This window comes from Lissotriton vulgaris, chromosome 1_1, assembly GCF_964263255.1.
Source record: "Lissotriton vulgaris chromosome 1_1, aLisVul1.2, whole genome shotgun sequence".
Classification (NCBI taxonomy): domain Eukaryota; kingdom Metazoa; phylum Chordata; class Amphibia; order Caudata; family Salamandridae; genus Lissotriton; species Lissotriton vulgaris.
In genome coordinates, this window is record NC_141685.1 from 983,284,958 (window position 1) to 983,298,607 (window position 13,650).

Sequence of the window (13,650 nt, forward strand, 5' to 3'; positions counted from 1 at the left end):
TCAAAAATTACCGCCCCATCTCGCTCCTCCCGTTTCCAGCCAAAGTCATCGAGAAGACCGTCAACAGACAGCTTGCCGCCTTCCTCGAGACGAACGGATCCCTCGACCCCTCACAGTCTGGTTTCCGAGCCAACCATAGCACCGAGACCGCCCTCATCGCCGCCACCGACGACATCCGAGCCCTGATGGACAACGGAGAAACAGCGGCCCTCATCCTCCTAGACCTCTCCGCGGCCTTCGACACTGTCTGCCACCGCACCCTAGTGCAGCGCCTCAGCAACGTCGGAATCCAGGAGAAGGCACTGGAATGGATCATCTCCTTCCTCGACGGAAGAACACAGAGAGTCCGCCTACCTCCGTTCAAGTCAGAGGCCACCAAAGTCATCTGCGGCGTCCCTCAAGGATCCTCGCTGAGCCCCACCCTCTTCAACATCTACATGAGCCCCCTCGCGGCCATCGCACGCCAACACAACCTCAACATAATCTCCAACGCCGACGACACCCAGCTGATCCTCTCCCTGACCAACGACCCCGCCGCCGCCAGAGCCAATCTGCACGAAGGGATGAAAGATGTAGCTGAGTGGATGACAACCAGCCGCCTGAAACTGAACTCAGACAAGACGGAGGTCCTCATCCTGGGCTCCTCGCCCTCCGCCTGGGACGACTCCTGGTGGCCCCCCGCCCTGGGCACCGCACCCAAACCGACGGACCACGCACGGAACCTGGGTTTCATCCTGGACTCCTCCCTCTCCATGACCAGGCAAGTCAACGCCGTCTCCTCATCGTGCTTCAACATCCTACGCATGCTACGGAAGATCTTCTGGTGGATCCCCACCGAGACCAGGAAGACCGTCACCCAGGCCCTCGTCACCAGCCGACTGGACTACGGCAACGCCCTCTACGCCGGTACCACTGCCAAGCTCCAGAAGAGACTCCAGCGGATCCAGAACACCTCAGCCAGACTCATCCTCGACATCCCACGAACCAGCCACATCTCCGGACATCTGAGAGACCTGCACTGGCTCCCCGTCAACAAAAGAATCGCCTTCCGTCTCCTCACCCACGCACACAAAGCCCTACACGATCAAGGCCCGAGCTACCTCAAGAACCGAATCAACTTCTACGCTCCCAAACGCCACCTCCGATCATTCAACCACGCCCTCGCCGCTGTCCCCCGCATCCGAAGAGCGACAACAGGAGGAAGGTCCTTCTCCTACCTGGCCGCCAAGACCTGGAACTCCCCCCCGACCGACCTGCGCTTGACCCAAGACCACCTCTCCTTCAGGAAGAAGCTCAAGACCTGGCTGTTCGAGCAGTAACGGCACTCCCCCCCCCCCAAGCGCCTTGAGACCCTACGGGTAAGTAGTGCGCTCTATAAATGTCCTTGATTGATTGATTGATTGTATGCATACAATTTATGAAGCGTCATACTTTGTGTTTCTTATAAATGACAGAGATTCTGTTATGCTCGTCCTCCTGAGGAAACACATGCAAATGTGTGAAATGTGTAGTTAAAAAAATGGTGAATGTATCTGAAGCTTTACTTGAAATCAAGTAATTCATAAGAAAGAAAACACTGCAAACCACCGCAATTATTGGCAGTCTTTAAAAAATTGTTCGATTTATTTCACAAATAGAAATAAAGGAAGTATTAATATAAATGCCACAAATACTACTAAATGCCTCTTGTGTCACACTGCAGAGAAGGTGAAAATACAACACCCGGGGAAGACATCTTGGATCCCTGCTTAAGCGGCACAGCATCATTCAGCGTGATCAATTGCAGAACCGAGCTGTGTTAAGGTCTGCACTGGTACATGGGGAGGAAAGAGAATACTTTAAAGAATATACAAGGAGGGAGGAGTGCACTAGAAGTGAACTGAGCATGCTGAAGAGGCATGCATCACCAGTCGGGCACACTCTGCATTCACACTCAGAGCCTGGATAAGCCTCCTCCAGCAACCACGATGTTCTCTCCACTGATGAATGAAGCATCCGCAGAACAGAGAAACGATACGATCCCAGCGCATTCTGCCGGCTCAGCCATCCTGAGAAAAAAGATAATGTCAGTGTTCTGGAGATGGTTAAGTCAGCATTTCATTCCTACTTTTCTTTTATAAATATTTGTTATTGACATTTTGAATGATATAACAATTAAATACAGTCCAGTAGGATTTGACGGTACATACAAAGTGGTTCAGTCAGTTATACAATAGTTCACTGGCGGACATGTAACAGTGAGAGATGCACGTGTGGGTGCTGGTTAGTGGACAATCGGTATCATTCCTACATTTAATTTATTCAAGGGTAATATTAGTCCATCAGGGTGGAACCCACATATCCAATTACTACTGTGTGTCAGATGATTTCCTTGGGTTGCGCCGTCACTGCTCCGGCTGCACCATAAGATCTGGTACTACCCCCCTCACCCCCCCCCCCCCCCCCACCTCCCTCCGGCTCGGGGGGTCACACATCCATCTTGCGACTACTTACATTTCACCCAGACACATAAAACAAATGCTGTGTAAGACACACTGTATCCCTTTATCATACATTCACAAATGTCATCACACATACAAGCAGGGTAAAGTTTGCCATGACAGAGCCAGACCTTCCTGCAGGACCTCAGCACCTCCCCATCTCTTCCCAAACAGTCGCACTACAACCCCACACTTCTTCAACCAAAGATACAGGTCGTCTTTCAATCCCCCTGGAGAGTTAAAGCGCTACGAGGCCGCACTAGAATCTGTGATGCACAATGCCATTGCTATGAACATTGCTTACTGTGGACTGCGTCAGACTAAAGGACAAGGGGGCATTTTATCAAGACAGGCGATAAAATTATCGCAGTTTTAGCGGCAGAAAACTGTCGCTAAAACGGCGATAATGGGCTTGATAATATGCTCTATGGAATTCCAATTGAAGCCCATGTTAGATGTGAAGGACATTTAACATGGGCTTCAATTGGAATTCCATAGAGCATATTATCAAGCCCATTACAGCCGTTTTAGCGGCCGTTTTCTGCCGCTAAAACTGTGATAATTTTATCACCTGTCTTGATAATATGCCCCAAGGTAAGAAGGATTTAACAAGCATTAATGTGGAAAGCAAAGTATAGGAGGAAGTTCATTATGGACCAGCTCCTATGTGTTTCAGAAGAGGCGTGATTTCAAGAATGTTGGCACTTTCCAGAAACTGAACTAATATTGGAAAGAGGAGCACTCTGTTTGGTTGCTTACTATTTTTAAAGAAATTTCTAAGTAATTATATTTGGCGTGCTACAGGGGCTGGCATGCTGTCTAATCATGCCTGGAAAACCTACTTTCCAGAAACTGCCTCAACGGAGAAAGTTGCTGGAACAGAGTTTCTACAGGACAAGCCTTGAGAGTGAAATTACTGAAAGAAGAACACACAACACGTAAGGGAGAATGAGAAGAAAAATTAGAAAATTCACAGGCAAAGAAAAGAGCAGGGCTGGCCACTTTTGATTTTTAAGTTGAAATGTATGCCAGGCAGTGCTAAACACAACGAAAGCAAAACACAATGGTTAGGTTGTGAAAGCACTATATCAGTCAAGGTTTCGATCCTTATGCTCTAATTATACAGGATCATCATCAGGACTAAAATTGACAACATTTGCCTGCCTGAAATTGTAATACAACCGCCTTGCCCAGGTTGGGGCTTATCCTATCTGAGATAGTTGATACGCCCGCCTTTAGATGTGGCAGCACAAGTGAGGTACTATACCTTAGTACGATGTCCAAAGTTAGGCAATGTGGGACTGCGGGTCTGATCAGGGTTCAATCGGATTTCAGTGCCTTGTTAATAAGGGTACTGCTTTACAGTGGGAGTTCTGGTAATCAGGGGAGCGGTGTCCCGCGTGTTGAAACCATTAATAGTTGATGGAATAATGATGCTTTCCTTGTTAATACGAGTACTGCTTTACAGTTGGAGTTCTCGTAATCAGGGGAGCAGTGTCCCGCATGTTGAAACCATTGGCAGTCAATCGAATATTAACGCTGTCCCTTAGTAGTGCAATGACTACGTTGCAGTTGGTGTTCTGGTGGCCGGGGGAACGATCTCCTATCCGACCATTGCTCCGGTTGCCTCATTATGTCTCATTATGAGAGCATCAACTATGATAGATTGAACACTTGAATGTTCAACTCGTTCTTTCTTTCTCGCTCTCTCTATTTCCCTCTGTATCTTGATCTTCCCTCCTTCCTCACCCTTTCTGTTTTCCTTACTCGCCATCTTTTTTCTGTTTGTTCTTTATTTGTATGCACATATTACTGAAGAGAAGTTAGGGCCCTGCAGTGAAGGTTACAATCCCACTTTTATACCCTTAATAACGTTGCTGCACCTTGACCAATATGCACCAAACTTGGAGAAAACTATTTTGGAGGATATCAGTAAAGCATGCCAAATTTGGTGTAGGTGGGTCAAAAAAAATGTGTATGCATAATCTCTGAAATCGCTGACTGGATGGCCACCAAATATTTCTTCATAAGGGTGCCCTTTCTTGGTTTGAAGAGAGTCTATTCAGCTGTTTCAGAGAAGCAACGTGTGAGTGTCAAGTGAGTATGCATTTCAACCTATATCTTTTTTTTGTGTTAACAATATATATATATTTATATATATATATATATATATATATATATATATATATATATATATATATATATACTCTTAGTTTTTACCACATAACACGATGAACAACAAGTATGAAGGACCAGTCTTGTATAACATCAAGGTCTCTAGGGAGCAACACTTCATTTGTATATGGCTTCTTTTTGTTTGCAACAAGAGCCTGAATGAGCCACTGAATACATAGTTTAAAGGGAGGATCGATAAGAGAATCAATGTCTATTTTTTACATAATGAATTTTTGCCATAATCATTCAACAGGGGTGCTAGCATTTGGGTAAGGATTCATTTGTTTTCTCTTTTCCGTTTTGTACATATAATCATTATATGCATGTCCATATTTAATTATACCTATGTAGTATTTGCTCATTTGTGCAGTCAATTTTTCAATTGGATAACATAAAATACGATGTATCCATAGGACATCAAATTGAACAATGTGAGCTATTAAATGGCTCATGAGGTACACACATTACGTACATTATTTTGGATTTGTATATCTATACTACTATTATAAAGAGAGAACTGTGTCCTTTGAGGCAGGTAAACTCGAAAAGTACACCACCAATCCAAACACCCAATACATGTTTGAAAACGTCAGGGCAAGCAGGACATAGGCTATATAAATGTAAAAAATAAATGTTATATACACAATTTATATTAAAAAAAAAGTAGTCCCTCCAAAGTAGCGCCGGCCGCAACGTGCGTGCTCACGACTGGAGCTCTGGGAGGAGCGGCGTCCGAGGAGCGGCGGACATGGCGCGGGGGAGGAGCGGTGACCTGAGGAGCAGCGGACAGGCCAGCAGCGGTGCGAGCAGCGGTGCGAGCAGCGGAGAGGCGGACATGGCGCGGGGAGGAGCGGCGGCGGACAGGCGGTGAGGAGCAGAGCGGCGAGGAGCGGTGAACTGAGGAGCGGCGGCTGAGGTAACGCTCCGGGGAGAATGTCGGGGCAGGCGGGTGTCGGGCCAGGCGGGGGACGGGGAGTTACAACAACACAGGCGGTGAGGAGTAGAGCGGCGAGGCGTGGTGAACTAAGGAGCGGCGGCTGAGGTAAGGCTCCAGGGACAGTGTCGGGGCAGACGGGTGTCGGGCCAGGTGGGGGACGGGGAGTTACAACAACACAGATCGGCTGAGGAAAGGCAATGTCGGGGCAGGTGGGGGTCGGGGCAGGCGGGGGTCGGGGACTAAGGACGGGTGGAACATTTTACAGGTACTACTGTCCAACCTCCATTGACTCAGGACAGGCGGGGGTCGGGCCAGGCGGGAAAACAGATCGGCTGAGGAAAGGTAATGTCGGGGGAGGCGGGGGTCAGGGCAGGCGGGGGACGGGGCGGGCGGGGGCATGGGCTGCTTGCCAATGTCGGGGCAGGCGGGGGTAGGGGAAGCCTGAATGCTTCCGGACAAGGTCGGGACGGGCTGCTAGTATGTATATATTTTTCAATACTTGTATATACTATACAAAACACAAATCAAGATTGAGCAGTTGCATTTCAAAAGTGTTCTATGGCAACTATATTTGTCGAAATGTATATTTCCTTATATACATATATATTCTGCTAGCTTTTTATCCTTCCAGTAACGTTGATTTTGCCTAAATGACCATTTTTTAAATGTGTCATTTTGTGTTGTGTTGCCTCGTTATATTTAATCTCAATCTAATTTCACGAACCAAATGCAAATAGTATCAGATGTACATAGCCCTTGTCTAGACATGAGAGTCAAGTTTCAAGTTTCAAGTTGAAACTTGAAACTTGAGAGTCCTTCACTGGTAGTCTTTGTGCTAAAGCAGTATTTTTTCAGTGTCCATCTATGTGGTAGTTCTTTTACAGTCACGTGATTAAGTCACTTTGTGTATTTAAACTTGACAATCAAGCAACGGGGGTATGTGAGCAAGGCCACCTTGTTGGCGAAGCGCACCATCTGTCGGCATGATTTGCACTTTTTTGGATTAAATAAAGGTCACTGAAGCCGGCAGTGATTGAAAACAGCTAAGAGTCAGTCTCTCTGTTTGGTGGGTTCAAGCACCGGAGTGGTAATTGGATATATATATATATATATATATATATATATATATATATATATCTAGCAATACTATTACTGTTATTGAGAATGCAGTTGGCAATAGTGATCCTATTAGACTGATCACAGGGTTTAGTCGTCAGGCAAACCAAATTTCCAAAATAGTCAGGAAACAGTGGTCAGTTATTCTTACAGACCCAATTTTGAAACAGATAATGCCCAACAAGCCTGAAGTCACCTATAGGCGAGCATTTAGCATGAGGAATGCTCTGGTGTCCAGTTCCCCTGAAACAGCTAACAAGACAGATTGGTTGTCGTCACGGAAGGGTTTCTTCCGTTGCATTTCCTGCAGGGCATGCAAATTTGGTATCAATACCAAATCATATACAACGCCCTTTAACGACAAACCCATCAACATAAGATCCTATTTTAACTGTAAAACAGAGTTAGCTGTTTATGTTCTCACGTGCTCATGTAATCTTAGGTACGTTGGGAGCACGAAATTACCGGTTCACCAACGCATCCTTCAGCACCTGAGAGCTATAGTGAACTGCGACAAAAACTATCCAGTAGCTCGCCATTTTGATCAATTTCATGGTCGTAACCTTTCCCATCTTAGTTATTTTGTTATTGATGCAGTCAAGACTAGTAAGAAGGGAGGTGATTATGAAAAAAGATTAAGGCAGTTGGAGTCCCTATATATAGTTCGCCTCAACACCAAGATTCCGGGAGGTTTGAACATGGGGGAAGATCTCAGCACTTTTCTGTAATTGTTGGTAGTCCATTTGAGAACTGGTGGACTCCTTGTATAGTCTGATAATGCTGCTGTCAACCCACATTCCCTGATTATTGTTCCACCAATATCATCTGTATTTGGTACATTTACTGACATGTCCCAGTCACCTTGAGCTTTACGATGAACCACCATGGAATTTGTCACTTTGTTTGTCATGTGGACAAAGAGGTATCATTATGTATTTACATATTTTAACCCACTGAAACAGTTTTGTTTTGGAATTATTTTTTTTATTCCCTTCACACCCCAATGTCCTCTCTGTGATATATGTAGGACATCTGAGCACTCCTTCACCTTTTTTGTTATAGTTTTGTTTAAACATCTTTGTAAGCGGTAGAACTATACATTGCTTTCATTGGGTTTATCATCACACGCGCTGGAGTCTTTTTTAATGAATGTAACAGTGTTAACTGTGCCAAGACATTGCCATACACAAAAATGTGGACGTGCAATAGAATCGTCAATTTAATTTTTCCATTTATTGAGGAAAGTCTGTGCTTTGCACTGCTTGAATGCAGGGATTTGATCATATCATTCTGATGTGTATATATATGAGTTGCATAACTAATTTATTGTGTATTTGTACAGTTTTATAACTTTGCGTATTTGCACGGTCAATGTTGACACTTGATGAAGCTGCTAAGCATTTGCACTTTATATCATATATGCATTTTTTATCTTATTGTGTAAATTTTTGTATTTGTACAGTTGATATGTGGCGTATTTGCACATTTATTATCTTTGCGTATTTGCACAAATAATGTGTTTACATGAATGCAACTATTAATTTGCATTTTATGTATATAATTCCCTGCTTTAATAGCCAGTAATTCTAGCACAACTGCCAGAGTTAAAGGTTAATGCCTCATTGCACAATTATCCATGTCCGGGCACCGAAACAAATATCTTGGCTCCACTGTGTCATGGCCGAACCATTATGTTTACACAATGCATACAGGTTACAGCCTTAGTCCGTTCTTTGTCTTAATGTCACTGAATGGGACCTTTTTTGGCGCGTTTTGTACAATTAACCAATGTATTTAAACTATGTTTATACCGCTTTCCCGCTGACAGTGAGCAAGGGCGTTCACGCCCGAAACGCGTCTGTTTGGCAGAGTGTTGCACCTCCTGCACGTTATATGAAATAAAAAGGAAAAAAGAATACCTTCAAAAAGTCTGGCTGTGGATTTATCCATCTGTGTCTGCGTCCTGGGTGTGTTGTGGAAGCGCCGCATCAACCTCCGGCTGGAATCTATATATATATATATATATATATATATATATATATATATATATATATATATATATATATATATATATATATATATATATATATATATAAATATATCCAGCTCGAGTCCCTGCAGATATATATATCTTACACCTCTGTAAACAAAAATACTACAGTGACTGGGTGCCAGTAAAAAGGGCACATTTATTTTCATCACTAGCAATACAGACCCACACGTTTTGGCCCTTCCCGAGCCTTGCTCATGGATGGATGCCATCGTGCTATGATGACTATTTGTACACATGATTAAGGAACAGTGACAAATGATTAAAATATTTCTTATAATGTTAATTAATATTCTGACAACTACTCTTAATGCCATTGGGATTATGATGGACAGGTAAAGCAAATGTGGTTTCAAACCTAAATGTAGAACTGTGCCACAGTTACCATATGAGTCGACTAACACATATTATGAAGCAACATTTAGAGAATTGAAACACTTCAGGAGAAAGCACTTCAGTGCGAGATAGGGTGACCAACTGGCATGGGTGTAAATTCAGGACGGTGAGTGTAAAAATTTAGGACAAAGGAGTGTAAAAATTCAGGACAAAGTGTTAAAGTTCAGGACAGTCAGGACAGAAGGTCAAAATCCAGGTCAAAACTTTGGGACAAACAGCAACTTTTACAGACACATAAGTGCCATTGTGAGATGTAAAGCAGCCCGGATTGGATATAGTTAATTGGGACCTGCAGTGCAGGACTAGAGTGCAGTCCACCAAGTGGCCAGCTTTATGTGTCAGATTGGTTCAGGTATTCCATGTTTGCTCAGCTGCTGATGACTTGCATAGGGGCTAGTACAGTACTGAGTAATGGATAAGACCGATTGCTGACAGGTCTTGTGTAAGGGTAAGAGGTGTAAGCAAGAAAAGGGAGTTATTAGCCAGCTTGCATGAGCTATAATTGGCTGAACACTGCTGAGCGTTATGTTATTATTGTGGGTCAGAGTTGTTAAATAGGAGTTGACATTACTATATAATGCCCTGGCTAGCCATATATCAACCCTCCCTATTTTAACTGTATATTAGAAAGAGTATACTGCTTTGGCTGTTTCCTTTCTGTGGGCTGTAAACTGCAGATTCTCACTGATGCACAGAAGTAGGTTACAGACTAGAAACTGTGTACACTGTTAAAGCATAATTGAAGGGCAGAAGGAGGTACACTCTTTTACACACAGAATTTTTTTTATTGAATGGAAGCAAAGTGCCAACATGCAGTTTTACTGATAAAACTATAAAGCACACAAATACTAATGTGCGGAAATGTGGTTTTGGCCAACATGTATCATTTGAACATCACTAAGTAAAGTGTCTTGATTGTTTTGATCCTATTAAAACTCTGCTTCAAGCACACTTCTAAATTACAAAAAAGTGGTTCATTTGTAGTTTCCTAACTGCTGATATGTTCTGCAACATTTGCACAGTTCATTTGTAGTATTTAAAAGGTGTCTGTCACAAACAAACTGAGAGCTTACAGCTCACTATCCCCAAAAGTGCCTATCTCTCACATGTATTTCATAGTTTATAGTTTTATAGTGCCTCTCGTACCAGTGTAGGGTACCAGATCACTTTACATCACACACACATACAGAGACAATGAGTCATACATGCGTAAATCGGTGTATAGAAAGATTTTCATAAGGCAACGGGGACTAAGGTGTAGGATGTACATTACGCATATTGGTAGCCATTTTGTAAGAGTGCTTGGTCTGAAGAAGCTCAAACTTAGGATTCAGAACATAACACAGTAGTTAAGATTGACTTTAATGATAAGAATTTATTACTTTCCAAACAAACCTTTTTAGCAATATCAGGATAATGAAAAACTCAGAAGAAAACATAACTTTATAACTTGTACCATGCAGCTTGCATGCAGCTTTTTGATGGCAGTTCATTGATCACTGGGCTAGATTACGTTTGTAACTTATGAACTGCACAGTAACAAAAGAATCTCAGTGACAAAAGCAGTAACCCACGGATCTCTGCACATAAAATACTGTTCTTTGACATGCATGGTACACATTCTTTGCAGCAGGCATATTAACCCTCTGTGCTACCTTAGATGACTTAGAACTGCCACTAAACAAAACTCCCATTCTTTCCAGCAGGAACATTAGTCACCAAAGTTATTGTGACACTTTTATTGTTGCCTTAAAACTGCTGTATATGCAAGGACTTTGCAGTGCCAGCCCCAGTAACAAAACCACCCGCTCCCACCCTTCCAGCCTCCCAAGGAAACGCCTGATGCTGGGTAAAGCCAATCCAGCCTTGATATCACTCTCCAATGGTGCCCCTCACCCTCACATGGACCCTCTCTCATGTGTATTTAATTTTTTTTATAGTGCTACTTACCTGAAGTATGTACGACAGGGTGTCGGAGTGCAGTACATCACACACATATTATATAAAGACAATGACTCATAAATGTGAAAGTCAATGTATAGGAAATGTCAGTTAAGACAACGAGACCAATAAGGTGTAAGAGTCAGATATCATCCATAATGGTAGGCAGTGGCATAGATTGAGCGGGGCCTCAGGGCCGGTTGCCCCGGTTGCAGTACTCTTAGGAGTACAAAGTTATTTTCAAAGAAAACATATTTGTGGAGGAAGGGATTCGAGTCACTTCGGTGCTGGGTTCTGCTAGTGCAGGTTATGTTGTCTTGCCCACTTTTCCCCAGAGAAGGGCTCCACTGAGCCATGCTTTCACTCATCACTCATGACCTCGGGGCAAGTGGACAGCTGTTTGAGCTGCTTCCGGGTGGCATGGGAGCATCGCTGCCTGGCGACACAACAGCCAAACTTCTCTTGTGGTACCACGGCGCCATACAAGGAATTATTTTCTGCTTTTTGGCAGGCAGAAGAAGCATTTCAAGCCCAAGTTCCACACTTGCTGCCTGATGTCATGTGTCAGTTTGGTATGGCGGGTTGAGTCAATCGGGGGTGTGGCATTCATTCATTCTTTCCTCCATCATTCAGTCTTTCACCTTTCATTCTCTCCTTCCATCTTTGTGAGCATTCACATCCAAGCCTATTCAACAATTTCCAAACCTATCCATCATCTATCCTTCCATCCACCCCATCCATCCTTTCACTCATCCCTCCACACTTCCACCCATCCATCCATTCATCCTTCCAATCATTTACATTTTCACCCAGCCATCCTTTCACCTACTCATCCATCCATCCATTCACCCAGTCACTCATCTGTCCATTTGTTCATCCATTCACCATTTCACTCATACATCCTTTCTCCCAGCTCCTCACCCTCCCTTCCACTCATCTATGCATTCTTTAACTCATCCATCCTTACATCCTTCATTTCACTCATCCATAAACCCATTCGCCTACCCATCCTGTCAGTCATCCATCCATTTTTTCTCACTCATCCATCTTCCTTTTCTCTCTCCATCCCCTTTCACTTAGCCATCCCTTCACCCATCCATCCACACATCAACTCATGAATCCATTTATTCACCCTATCACTCATCCATCCATCCATCCATCCATCCATCCATCCATCCATCCATCCATCCATCTATCCTTTCTCCAATCCATCCATCCTCTCATCCATCCATCTGCCCTTTCACTCATCCATCCATTCTTTTGCCCATCTACCCTTCCTTTCACTCACTCATCCATCCTTATATCCACCCTTTCACACATCCATCCACCCATTAAACCTTTCACTAATCAATTATTCACTCCATCCATCATTTCACGCATCCATCCATCCATACACTCACCCATCATCCATCCTTTCACTCATCCCTCCACACTTCCACCCATCCATCCATTCATACATCCAACCATTAACCTTTTCACCCATCCAACCATCATTGCACTTGCTCATCCACCCATCCATTCACCCAATCACTCATACATCCATTTGTTCATCCATTCACCATTTCACTCATATATCCTTTCTCCCAGCTCTTCACCCTCCTTTCCACTCATCTATGCATTCTTTAACTCATCCATCCTTACATCCTTCTTTTCACTCATCCATAAACCCATTTGCCTACCCATCCTGTCAATCATCGATCCATTCTTTCACTCATCCATCCATCTTCCCTTTCTCTCCCATCCATCCATTCATCAACTCATGAATCCATCCATTGACCCTATCACTCATCCATCCATCCATCCTTTCTCTCATCCATCCATCCATCCTCTCATCCATCCATCTGCCCTTTCACTCATCCATCCATTCTTTTGCTCATCTATCCTTCCTTTCACTCACTCATCCATCCTTATATCGACCCTTTTACTCATCCGTCCATCCATTCGACCTTTCACTTATCAATTCATCACTCCATCCATCATTTCACGTAGTTAGAGGGAGGGCTGCCCTCTCTCAGTGCTTACACAAATGCATGCAGGCCTGTGGCTTATTTTTCTGCTGCTCTTGATCCCATAGCCGCAGAACTGCCCATAATGCCTTCAAGCTGTAGCAGCAGTAGCTTTCAGCATAGAAAGATGTGAAAGTATTGTCATGGGTCATCCCCTTACTTTGTTTTTCTTCCCCACTCCGGAGATTTTGTTGACATGTACTCACACTACTTGACCAACACTTGATTTACTAAGTATGAACAGATTCTTTTTGAAGCAGAGAAGGTGTCTTTGAAAAGATGTGCTAGCTTGAATCCTGCTACACTGTTACCCTTGCTTGAAAATGAAATGATGCTGGAGAAATAGAGAATGACTCTCTCAATGTCACTGAACTATGCATTAAGCTAAGACCAAAAATACAAGATAAGCCACTGTTTGAGTCTAGACTCATACAGTTTATTGATGGGTCCTGTCTGAGAGACAAAGGAGGATCCCTAAGAGCTGCCTATGCAGTCTGTACAGTATTTTTTAAATACTATTCCAATATATTTGTCTTTGGATATCAAATA

At 43.6% G+C, this 13,650-nt stretch overlaps 1 protein-coding gene across 1 annotated transcript in view; it reads right to left on the reverse strand.

Moving 5' to 3' along the window:
* Positions 1-1,597: 1,597 nt before the first annotated feature.
* The window catches only part of LOC147748343 (dehydrogenase/reductase SDR family member 4-like), a 272,283-nt gene continuing 260,230 nt past the window's right edge, over positions 1,598-13,650 (reverse strand). The window contains exon 9 of the mRNA XM_086960490.1: positions 1,598-2,048. Coding sequence (XP_086816616.1) covers positions 1,934-2,048 — 115 coding nt within the window. The 3' untranslated portion in view covers positions 1,598-1,933. The remainder of the gene's footprint in view (positions 2,049-13,650) is intronic.